Source organism: Dasypus novemcinctus, chromosome 3 (genome assembly GCF_030445035.2).
Source record: "Dasypus novemcinctus isolate mDasNov1 chromosome 3, mDasNov1.1.hap2, whole genome shotgun sequence".
NCBI lineage: Eukaryota > Metazoa > Chordata > Mammalia > Cingulata > Dasypodidae > Dasypus > Dasypus novemcinctus.
In genome coordinates this window covers 97,980,109-97,993,389 of record NC_080675.1, presented here as the reverse complement: position 1 = coordinate 97,993,389, position 13,281 = coordinate 97,980,109, and the positions used below count along the sequence as shown (strand labels likewise).

General features: G+C 36.4%; 1 protein-coding gene across 1 annotated transcript; it reads right to left on the bottom strand.

Annotated features, from left to right (window-relative positions):
• Window positions 1-1,833: 1,833 nt before the first annotated feature.
• LOC101431299 (olfactory receptor 4K15-like) lies at window positions 1,834-12,161 on the bottom strand. The gene is made up of 2 exons (XM_004482709.5): window positions 12,105-12,161; window positions 1,834-2,902 (listed from the first exon to the last, which is right to left on the bottom strand). Exons 1-2 carry the CDS (start codon window positions 12,159-12,161, stop codon window positions 1,907-1,909), a joined length of 1,053 nt encoding a protein of 350 aa, XP_004482766.4. The 3' UTR covers window positions 1,834-1,906.
• Window positions 12,162-13,281: the final 1,120 nt, after the last annotated feature.

The window sequence follows — 13,281 nt, the reverse complement described above, 5'->3', positions numbered from 1 at the left end:
TGCTTAACAATGGCATATTGCTGTGACTTTTTCTGTTTTTCTTAGTTTTTCCGCCATCTGAATATACAGTAATACTTTACCACAGTTGCTTGAACCCCTGCTATATGGAAAATTTTCCAAGGATTCTGAAGAGATTCTTGAGTCCATATCCTAAATTTGTTATTGATAATGGCTCTAAGTCTTTTCCATAGCATTAATAAGAGAACTGTGTGACAGGGTAAACCAAGAATCAAGTTTTCTGCAAGTGTCACAATCTACTTCACACTGGGCAGTAGTCTATTGTAAAAGTGTATCTTGCTAGGCCAAAGAAACACCAAAAATTCAATGAAACAAAAATTTGAATATGAAAAAAATTACATATTTTATATGAAAATGTGCCATTTTGTAATATTATGAATTTGTTCAATTCCTTAACTTTCCTTAACCTTATATATATCATGTATAAAATTAGAACCAATGTCATGCAGATGTTTTAAAACTTGAAAAAAATCATACATGTAAAATTCTTACTGTATTATGTCTCATGAATTATTAGAATTAAATTGTAATTAACAGTACTATCACAATGGCATATCATTAAATTAATACATCACATTGTAAATGTGTGCAAAAATACAGAATTCTGGGATATATATATTATCGTGAAAATTTGACTATATAAATATACTTAGATTATTACGCATATTATTTTTACTTTATTCTTCCTCTGTGCTGAACAACTTGGTAACCTTTAGCTCAGAAAAAAAAAATTGTTTTCAATATTAGGAATTATAGAATCCCAGTAGGAGATTCTAAAGGTTGGAGCATAGAAAAGAGCCAGTTACTATTATACCAGATTATGAAACCAAAATGCAGTAGAAAATTAAAGGAAAAGCCATGACTTCAATAAAACAGGAAGAGTCTAAACCTACAGTACGGAATCCTAAGAAATAATGTTCTCATAAATGATCACAGAAGGGTAATTTCATGCCTATTACAAAAGTCTTGCAACAGGATTGTCATCATCTGGGCCTGTATTTGGCACTTTTAAAAATGGCATTTTAACTGAATGAAAGCCTAAATAGAAAAATGATAATTTCTATCAGGTATCAAACTGGAACTCAACCCTCTCTGAGCATATAGGGATCATGAAGAACTAGGAAAAGAGAGGATGTTTTATACTAGGGTTAAGGCATAAATCTTCATGAAAAACTCATTAGTGAAAAACCCAGATAATTTTATTATTCTTAAACAGAAAAGAACATAACTAAATAAAAAGCACACTGGTAAATAGAATTATGCAATAAGTTGTTATCATCCACAATATTTATTAAGTAGCCTCGTTGAACAAGAATATGTGAAAAGAATTTAATGAATGCAAAATCCTTTTGCCATTACATTTTATTCTATTTTGACACCCTTAAAATCTCAGAATTATCCTCAAGTGCCTTCAGTTACAAAATTCAATCTAAATGCACTCTTAAATAGGTCCATCATACACCATATATGACATATTTTATATATTATATATGGAAGTATACCTATTACCACTGCAGGATAGATATAAATACTATTTTCATTCCAAACTGGATCCACAAAATTGTTTTCTGAGATCAAAGAGCACAATTTCCTTACCATTTATACATTAAGGAATTTTCCTGTCTTCTTCAAAGCCAATAGGAAGCCTGCCTCTTAAAAAGTTTCTAAATTAAGAATATGTGGAGGAAACAGAAATGAAAATAGAGAAAGCATTCAATGTAAAGGGAGAATATTAAAATTTCTAATGCACTTTTTGTGCCTTTTTATTGTCATCATGACTCTTTTATTCAAGTTATTCAGTTAACCCTCCCACTATGAAAGTGGTTTCATTGATGAAAATGTAAAAAGACAGAACTAAAATAGTAAGAGTCTTGTAAGTTCACTTTACTTACAGGAAAAGAACCTTTCTTATGGATACAGAAAACTGACCAGGCTTCAGATACTGACTCTTCAGTTTTAACATAGCTGTCTTCATCTCTTTGTTCCTCAGAGTGTAGATAGCTGGGTTTAAAATGGGAGTAAAGATGGTGTAGAACACAGCAAGGACCTTGTCAACTGAATAACCACTGAAGGGCCACACATAGATGAAGATACATGGACCAAAGAATAAAGTGACCACTGTGATGTGGGCAGTCAACGTGGAGCGGGCTTTTGCCATGCTGGCAGAGGAGCGTTTCCTAACTGAGGTAAGTATCACAGTGTAGGAGATGACCAGGAGGAGGAAGGAACTCAAAGAAAGAAAGCCGCTGTCTGCAACGATTAGTAGGCTAATAACGTAAGTGTCTATACAGGCCAGTTTGGTCACTAGAGGGAGGTCACAGAAAAAGCTATCAACCTGGTTAGGACCACAAAAAGGCAAGTTAACAGTAAAAGCCAGCTGACTAATAGTATGGATGAAGCCTACACCCCATGGGATGAGGACCAGAATAACACACACACGGCGACTCATGATTGTCATGTAGTGGAGCGGTTTGCAAATAGCAACATAACGGTCATAGGCCATGGAGACAAGGAGCACCATCTCACCTCCAGCAAAGAGGTGGACACAAAAAATCTGAGCAAGACAGGCTTCAAAAGAAATAGTCTTTTGCTCTACCAGAAAGTCAGCAAGCATTTTGGGGGTGGCAAAGGAGGCAACACATATATCTATAAAAGAGAGGTTTGCAAGCAAAAAGTACATGGGGGTATGAAGGCGAGCATCTGAGGTCACAGTGAGGATGATGAGAAAGTTGCCCAGTAAGATTCCCATGTAAAGTAGTAAAAATATGACAAACAAGAATGGTTGGAGCTCCTGAGAGCTAGAGAGTCCCAGCAACACAAATTCAGTCACCAGAGAAATATTCGATTCATTCACCATTTCTGGAAGTGATTTCTCTTCAGCTACCTGCATAAAACAGCAACAGTGATCAATCAATGAACTGAACTTAGGTTTGTTTCTCAATTCCACCTTGGTCCTTAGGAATTCTAATTTCTACTCAAATCTATATATACATTTTTTGGCGCTTCTAATATCATAAAGATAGCACCTAGCCAATAAAAATGAAGCAAATATACCCAGAATGGGACACTTGAGGATCAGCCATGTGGAATCTAAGTCCCCCCTTGATGTAGAGGAGGACTGGACTTAATCATCCCAGAGTCCACAGGATGGAGGAATAGAGTATAGATTAGAGTGGACTTACTGGTGTTCTGCTGGGGAACTATTGTGATTAGAAGGGAAGAAATTGTAATATTGATGTGGAGAAAGTGGCCACAGTAGGTCGGGAGAGGGAAGAAGAGATATGATGTGGGCGCCTTTTCAGGACTTGGAGTTGTCCTGGGTGGTGCTGCAGGGTCAGATGCTGGACACTGTGTATCCTGCCATGGCCCACTGGGTGGAATGGGGGAGAGTGTAGACTACAATGTAGACCACTCTCTATGTAGTGCAGCAGTGCTCCAAAATGTGTTCACCAGGTGCAATGGATGTGCCACGATGATGAAAGAGGTTGTTGATGTGGGAGGAGTGGGGTAGGGGGTGTGGAAGGTATATGGAGACCTCATATTTTTTTAATGTAACATTTAAAAGAAAAAAAGTAGACATTATTATTCTAGCAATGGAAGAACGTGTAACATTGATATAAAGACAGCGGTCACCAGAGTTTCTGAGCAGAGAGGGAGGGAAGAATATTAGGAATATGGGCATTTTGGGGACATTGGTATTGTTCTGCATGATATTGCAATCATAGAGACCATTATACATTTTTCAAAACTTAAAAAAATATATAATGTAGACTATAGATCACAGTTAATAGCAGTGATTCAGCATGTATTCATCAGTTGTAACAAATGTACCACAGTAATGATAGATGTTGTTAATGGGGGAAAGTGTGGAAGTGAAGAGGGTGGGGTTTTTGGTTTTATGTAACATCTATGTAATATAAAGCTCCTTTAAAAATAAAGAATTATTTTTATAAAAAAAAGAAAGGGGGTAGTTGGTTGTGGGATAGTGGGGAAAATGTCAACCAATTGGTTATTCAGTTACCTGAGGTGAATAAGTTAAAATAAACTAATTTACAAATGGAATGGAATATTGAAAACTTGTTTTGACATCATAGAAATCCAGTCTCATAAATTACAGTCTCATAATGACAGTCTGTCATTTCCTATTCACTAAATCAAACAACAATCCTTAAAGAAAGAAAGATCATTCACTGCTACCAGAGAGGAAGAAAATTTCACAAAATTATGTTGACTAAATTTATTAGACACAAAAAAGTACATGCTATATGATTCTCTTTCAGTAAAGTTCAAAGACAAGAAAAATTAATCTATGATATAAGAAGCCAGTTTACCAGTTATCTTTGCAGGTAGGAAAGGACAGAAAGGGGTCATGGGCTTTTGAAGAGCTGGTCATGTTCTGATTCCTGATGTGGCTGATGGTTTATATAGGCTTCACGAGGTGCCCAGAAAAGAAGGAAACTTATTTTCCCTTCCCTCCTGTATTCTAAAGACCTCACTCTGCTCTAAAACCTGAAATTCTTTACTCATTGCTAATAAAACAGTTTGAGAATTGTTCTATCTCAAAACATCTCCTCCAGCACTAAGCATTAATAGAAAGATAATTTTATATTTTGCATTCTAAATCATTGAGATTATCTTAATGATGAGAATTTAACTCTATCTTTGAGGTTTTTTCCTTATGCAAAAGGGTATATGGATATTACAGGAGATATTTTACTCATTTCTTAGCTCCAAAGTAAATCTTTTCTAAAGAGTAAAGGAAAGATTGATTATTCTTCCTTCTATCACTGATGAGCTTAGGAAAATTGAGCAATTCTCTTAAATCAAGACCTCCATTTTCAGAATGTTAGATGAAGGTGTTGAGAAACAGAAATTTCTTTCCAATAGAAACCAATTATTTTTTTGTTCATTCACTCTGAAGATTTTAAATGCCGATTTTACTCAGGCCGCTGAACTAGGCACTCTTGATAAAGCAATTAGTGCTATAACATGCCATCACAGATCATTTACTAATATTATAATCCCTTGCTCCTTTTGAAAATACAATTTATCTTCATTTCCCTTCATCCCCTGCACAAGCCTTACTAGGCAAAGCAAGAATAGCTTTATCACTTAATAAAATAATTATATTTCTATGCTGTTAAATATTTCCCTCCTTCTCAGGGATGTTATATGCATGATCATTATAATTGAGTCAAACATTTTATAATGTAATAACATAGTGGATTTTACCATAGTAGTGGCAAGAATCTCAAGGTAGGAATTTATACGGAGTATACTTTTTCCATATGAGGTGCACAGAGAGTGGTTCTTAATTTCAGTATTATAAATTACAGACTTTAAAAAAGACTGAAGTCCATATCAAAGAATTTTGTCCAAATATATCATGGCTTATAGAGATAATATTAGCCTGGGATTTAAGAAATTTCATTCATGTTTCTCCTTCTCACTAAATAGCTTTACAAATTTTAAGAAGTCATACTTGCTCCTAGCAGTCAGTTTCTGTTCATAAAACAAAAACAACTAGGGATTGTCCCTCCTAAACTCTAATATTGTATGTTCCTCACTTTTGAAAACTTGATCCTGAAGGATGAAATCAGTAAAAAAAAAATCAATGCAACTGGTACATTGGTTGAAACAGTACACACAATAGAGCAAGTAAACTAAGCCTGGTTTTAGCAAAGAAATCCAGGCATCATTCATTCTTCAGGGTCAGGTAGTTGGACAACAGTTAATACACAAAATGGGCACAGAACTGGAGCAGATTAAAGAAAATAGTGGAGGATAATGACCTTTCTCAGCTGCCTTTCTGCCCCATGCCTTATAATAGCTGTACCTATAAAGTGAAAGATTTTTTTCAGATCCATTCAATAAGGGCCAAAGTTAGAGAACCCATTAGTACACAAATAGAAAAAAATACTATGACAACATCAAGAAACTAATTAGGAATGTGGCATAAGAAATTGTAGTGATGAGTATAAATGATGATATATGTGTATCTGGGATATAATAATGTAAATGGAAAGGGAGTTGTGGGAAAAAAAGAAGGAAGGAGGGGGAGAGGAAGAATGGGAGAGATACAGAGAGAGGAAAAAGGAAGAAATGAGGTTTTATATCATGTTAGAAATTGTGCAGATTGTCTTATCTCATAGAAAAAAATAAGATTTCTGAAGATTTCCTAATTTCATACAATATCAATCTTCCCAATATTTAATGAATATTAAGGTTGCCCATTTTCATTTTGCAAAATAAAGGAAATAACTAGAAAATCCTCTGCACATTAACTTCCCCAAAATCTGTTAAAACAATTGTTACAGATTAGATTGTTATATTTTATCTTCTTCTTAATAATTAAGGTAGACAAATTCTAGTAAAAATGAATAATATTCTTCCACTTACCAGTTTAGAAAATAGAACTAGATTGTCACCCAGACTTTTTTCATGACTTAAATTCTAAGTTCAGGAGCAGTTAATATAATGGGACATGTAGAGTTTTGAAAGAGCACTCAGAGTTCCTTGGACTAAGCTCAGAACACCCAGCAGTTTTTGTGTTAATGAATCATTTATTCTTTCATTGCCACCGTATCTAAAAGATAAAAGTTTTCAATCACAAATACACCCTACAAGAATGTCTCTCTCTTGATTTAAGTTTAATATCTAGGAGTTTAATCTTACCAATGTCCATCTCTAAACGTGTCAATAGAACTCAGAAACTGTAAGTATAATTTCATTTTACTTTTAAAAAACATTTTAATACTTTAATTACCTATAATCCTAGAAGCAAAAAGGAATCAAGGGTATTCTATTGCCATTAATCTTCTTCATGTAGCTACTTCTTTCTTCATTCCACCCAGATTTTTATTTGAAATGTTTAACAAATGTCTAAAACCTTTGAACAGAAAGCATAAGAATGAGCAAGGAAGGGACATACAGTGATTGTAACATACTTTCTTCTGTTCATCGTATTCTTATCATATATCAATCAGACACGTCCCTAAACCTCTTCCAGATGGTGTTTCCAATTTAAATGAGGGAAAAAACTGACCTCCCCTTTGCTTCCTTCTAGTTATCAAATTTGCAACCAAAAGACAGTTTGCTCATTATTTCTCTATTCCAAACAAATACGTTCAAATTTCGCTTACAATACTTACACATTGTGGTAATTTCCTCAGACCTTATTTTTTCTATCTTTTCTAAACTCTCCTCATTTATCTGAGTTTTCATACTGGAAATATTTGAAATATGCTCTTGATGTATGCATTTTAACCTGGTCTTGTGAACTAAAGAGCTAAAGGAAGTCCCTCCCGTCCTGCCCTGAGGTAATGAGGGCTCAACTCCTCTTGCTCTAAACCATACAATTGCCTTGTCCCAAAGTAAGACAATATAAAGCCAAAGCCTTCTATCCTAATGCCAGGGAACTGACCTCATTACAGAAGTGAGAAATCACCCTTTAGAGATCTGTGAAGTCACCCTGCAGTGGGAGTAATTAGTTTTAGAAAATATTTTTCTGGGGACAGAAAAGGAAAACAAAAAATAAAAAACTTTTAACCAACTAGCTAGTACATCTAAATATAAAAGATTATTTGATTTCCACTCAGACTCCAGTTCAGTTAATTTTTTGAGTCTACAACATTCTGTCAAAAAACAGGCATACAACCTTCCAAATGATCACCTACCTTCAGAGAGGTTTCTTCCAATCAGAAAGATAGTACTACTTCCCAAGATAGTTTAGTATATTAGAGTATTCAAATGGTTCTACCATCTGCAGTTTATAGAAAAAAAAATTAAACTCTCTTCAACACAATGGTTCTTCAAATAGTTGAAGGTACTCTCATTTCTTCGCCATGACAAGCCTTCTATTTCTCTGGAGAGAAAAAAGCCAGCTGTTTTTTCAACTAGATTTATAAAATACGGTTTCTAGGAGCCACATTCTAGACAATCTCCAGAGGTTCTGATGTAAATTTTAATGAGCATTTTTAAAGAAACTGAGGATAAGATTCTACACGACTCAGCAAACTCTCTCTCTGTATTTTCTAGTAAAACTTTCACACACACAGGATACATGCCCAGTCATGCTTCCCATTGCAGCACTGTTTGAAAGAGAAGGGTAGTGGAAACATCCTAAGCATGTATTAATTGCAAAAAGGAGAAATTAATAATAATATTTTAATGCAGTATAATACTATACAGCAATTAAAATTACTAAATTGGATTTTATGTCAGAATATTTAGAAGTTTCAAAAACATATTGTTGAGAAGAAAAGTAAATTAAAGAATCGCAATTTTTGTGATTACATTTTCATAGACTGAATTAAAACTAGGTATGCATGCTTATGAAATAAAAGTTTAAAAATATCCAGCAGTGGAATACACATAAAATTTAAACAGTATTGAAAGGCAGACAAGGGAATAGATTGAGAAATGTATGAAGGGGATTTCATTTGCATTTCCTATATATTGGGGTAAAGGCAGGAGATTTTTTTTTTATAACACTTTAGAACACCTTTTATTTAACTTATAATTTTTCTTTCAAGGTAAAAGAACAAATCTTTTATAATTAGTTTGGAATAAAGGGCTACTTTTCAGGATCTGATTTTGAGAAAGCAGTTTTGAACATTATATTCCTTTAAAAGGCAGGAGATTATTTTAAATTTTTCCTTATGCTTTTCTTTATGTCCTGAACATTTTGCATTATAATTGATCCTCACACTGCTCCATATGGTATAGGATTTGTGGATATCTATCTATATATATTTGCTAATACCCATAGAAATGTTACATCACAAAGATTTAAATTAATATTTTCAAACTTAAACAAAAACAAGCAGGAAAGTAAAACATAAAGCCAAGGTATTGAGACATCCAACATCCAGGGTATTGAGAACTCTAGCAAAAATATCTGATTTTATAAATCAGAGATTTTATAAATGCGCATGGCATAACTTCACTGGAAGGAGGAGAAAAAAAAAGGAATTGCCCTAAGTAACTTTGGAACATTCCAATTTTGACTGGAAACTTTAAGTCTAAAGTAAAAAAAGTGGATGAATGGCAAGGGTGGGAGCCACACTTTACACAATTGGTGAGGGAGGTTGCAGATAAACAAAAAAGGCAAGCTAAAATGAATCCTGTGATACTGGATTAGAGTTGGAGACATCAGTACAAACTCATGTTAAGCTTAATATAGATACAGAATCGATTATAGATGTGTGTACATCCCCCTGCTTTGCCTACTGATAGGGCTGTCATGTCCCACTGATCTAGCATGAGAGTTCAACCTGGGAAAAGAAAAAGGGAAGATCCAGTCGGTCTGCCCCAAACCACCCTACAATGGGGCCAATTGAAATTCTAAAGAAAAAAGCACCAAACACTAGTCCAATAGCATTTAGTAGAGGAATTTACATTCTAAAAGCTGCAGCTACCTTGCTACAGACAGCAAGATGGCAAAAATTTCACTCAAGTATGTCCACCTCTATGGCATCCACTCTACAGAGTATAAATGGTTGAGGAGTTTATTAGTCAGCCTGAATGGTGCTGATGCAAAGTACTAGAAATCTGTTGCTTTTATAAAGGATATTTATTTGGGATAAAGGCTTACAGTTACAAGGACCTAAAGAGTCCAACTCAAAGTACTATAAGAAGTACCTTCTCACAAAAATCTTTTGCCACATGTTGAAGCAAGATGGTTGCTGATCTCTGTGAGGGTTCAGTCCTCTTTCTCTTAAGGTTCCCTGGGCCCAGCTTCTTCCACTCTCAGCTGTAGGCTGGAGGTCTCGTTTCTTTCTGGGCCTTCTTAGTTGTTCAGGGCTCTGGTTTCTTCAGCTGCAAACTATCAGGCCAACGGCTCATCTCTCCTTGGGGTTTTAGCTGTTTGAGCCTTTTCCTTTCTGTCATATGGCAGGACTGAAATGACCAAGTTCTCTCCTCTTCCTTATCTATGGAGCTCTCTTTCTTCCTGTGCTTTCTTCTGTGTGTCTTCTTGAGTAAGTGTTTGTTTATATAACCCACCAAGGGTGCAGGGTCTCAACCTGAGTTATACCCTAATGATGTTTTTGAATCAAAGCCCTAATCTTAACATAATTTAATCAAATACATCTCAGCTGAATCTAATACAATCAAACGGTATCATGCCCAGAGGAACAGATCAATTTACAAACATAATATCTCTTTTTGGAATTAATTCATAAATTATCTCAAACGCCACAAGGAGCAATGGATAAGTGTCAGGAACTTGCATGCAAGTATTGGAAAAGCATCTTGGTATGTGTACTTTTCTAAAAAAAAAAAAAAAAGTGTGTTCAAGTCAGGTTGTACTGAAGGTTATAGAAGCCAAAGTTCTGCATGTTTCCAGGATGTCTCTCCCAGAAAAATAGCTAGAATATAGGCAGAAAATGACTGGGGAAAAAATGTTTTAGGATTTAGGATGCAAGGGAGAGTTGGACACCACCCAGAAGAGGGAGAGGCAAAGGAACAAAATCACAAAGACAAAAGCTGTGAGTTAAAAGCTGCAGCTGAGGAGAGGATGTTGCTCAGTGATTGAGGGTCTGCTTTCCACGTACAAGGTCCTGAGTTCAATCCCTGGTACCTCCAATCAAAACAAGCAAGCAAACAGAAACTCACAGCGGCAACTGCTGGCATCCTTCCCCACCCTATAGACCCTTTTGAATTCTCAGGCCCAGGGGCCAGAAGCTGCAGATAAAGGGGACCACAGGGATCCATCTCCCCAGGAAGCAGTAGGGAATGGGATGCAGTCAAATGCTGACTCACCCTTTTGACCCTCAAACTTGGTCTGCCTTGTCCCACAAGCCCTTCCAGGTTGGATTGGGCCACACCATTTTTTGCCTTGGGAGCAGCAAGGGACTACAGAACCCCAAGTCTCTTACTCTCCCTCTCTACTGATCAGGACTGGTTGTTGAGGACACAGAAGGGAATGGAAATATTTGCTACCTGGGAAAAGGCAGGGACCTGCCAACAAAGGTTGGAGAAAAGCCTCTGAGAAATCTTGAAATAGGTGCCTCTTAACCTCCAGGCAGGATCTATTATCACATATTAATAGATCCTATCCATGTTGCAGCGAACCAGGCTTTGAACTAAGAGGACTGCCAAAGAGTGCAAACTGTTGGCAGATGAAGGAAGTACATGTGAGGAAATTAAAAGTAAATAAATAGGGGGTATGTATTAGCTTGGTGCAAAAGGAATTGTGGTTTTGGGACCATGAATTTTAAATCATTATAACTAGGCTGAAATACATCTTTATTAATCAAAATAGGAACTATTACAATCAACATACTGTGGCCAACAAGAAATGTTTCCTTATTCCTGTAGCATAAAAATCCATACTTTGGGATTTGACAAACTCTTGGAAAGCATTTTCTGCATCCTGCTGGTTGTGGAAGCATTTTCCTTGCAAAAAGTTGTCAAGATGCATGAAGAAATGGTAGTCACTTGACTAGAGAGGTCAGGTGAATATGGTGGATGAGGCAAAACTTCCTAGCCAAATTCATTCAACTTTTGAAGCATTGGTTGTGCAGTGTGTGGTTGGGTGTTGTCACGAAGAAGAATTGGTCTCTTTCTGTTGACCAGTGGCAGCTGCAGGTATTACAGTTTTTGGTGATTCTCATCAATTTGCTGAGTATATTTCTCAGATGTAATGATTCCACTGGGATTCAGAAAGCTGTAGTAGCTGCAGACCACCAAACAGTGACCACGACCATTTTTTGGTGCAAGGTTGGCTTTTGGAAGTGCTTTGGAGCTTCTTCGCAGTCCAACCAATGACCTGGTCATCACCGGTTGTCTTTTTAAAGTCCACTTTTTGTCACATTTCATAATCTGATTTAGAAATGGTCCGTTGTTGTTGCATAGAATAAGAGATGACTCGTCAAAATAACATTTTTTAAAAATTTTTCAGTCAGCTCATGAGTCACCCACTTATCAAGTTTATTCACCTTTCCAATTTGCTTCAAATGCTGAATGACCATAGAATGTTCAACATCGAGTTTTTTGGCATCTTCTCATGTCGTTTAAGAGGATCAGCTTCAATGATTGCTCTCAGTTGATTATAGTCAACTTCCAATGGTCAATCACCTAACCTCCTCATCTTCAAGGTTTTCATCTCCTTTGCAATACTTCTTGAACCACCACTGCATTGTACGTCCATTAGCAGTTCCTGGGCCAAATGCATTGATGATTTTGCAGCAGTCTCCACTGCTTTACAACTCATTTTGGACTCAAATAAGAAAATCACTCGAATTTGTTTTTTGTTTAACATCATTTCCATCATCTAGAATCTATATAAAATAAACAGCAAGTAAGTCATTAACCCAAAAACATAAAGTGAGATATGCACATTAAAATTATGTCTACCATGGGAGTTATGGTCATGGCCGATGGGGTTAACTACCAGGGCAGATGGCCCCTTTTTGGAAATGGTGTTTATGTGTGATGAATCTGGAATCAGATGGGATCTCCCTTCATAAGACTTTCATGCTAATGTGCTGGGTGCAGTTAATGTTGGGGTTTAAGATATATTTAGGGGATTTGAATCTCTGGACTGACAATGTGATAGCCAGATCCTGAGCCTCAACAGACTCCAGCACCTACAATCTGATTTATTGGACTTACCACACTCAGCTAAGATGGAGTTGAAGAAGGACAACCACCACACCATGGAGCCTAGAGTGATTACAACTGAAAATGGGAGGATTGCATCCAGCATCCAGGTGGAATCTGAGCCTCCTCTTGACATAGAGGTGCAATGGACACAACCAATCCAATGTCCACATAGAAGAGGTGGCATTGGATTGGGAAAAGTGGACATAATGGACAAAGGGTATGGGGAAAGGCAGGAAGAGATGAGAGGTGGAGGCGTCTTCGGGACATGGAGCTGCCCTGGATGGTGCTTCAGAGGTAATCACCGGACATTGTAAATCCTCACAGGGCCCACTTGATGGAATAGAGGAGAGTATGGGCCATGATGTGAACCAATGTATATGAGGTGCAGAGGTGACCAAAGATGTACTTACCAAATCCAATGGATGTGTCATGATGATGGGAACGAGTGTTGTTGGGGGGGGGGGAGTGGGGGGGTGGGGGGGTGGGGTTGAATGGGACCTCACATATATATTTTTAATGTAATATTATTACAAAGTCAATAAAAAATAAAAAAATTAAAAAAAAAAGATAAGATACACAAACTTAAAAAAAAAAAATTATGTCTAACATAACCATATTTATTTAAGAATGTTCAGCAATATCTAAAGGCAAATT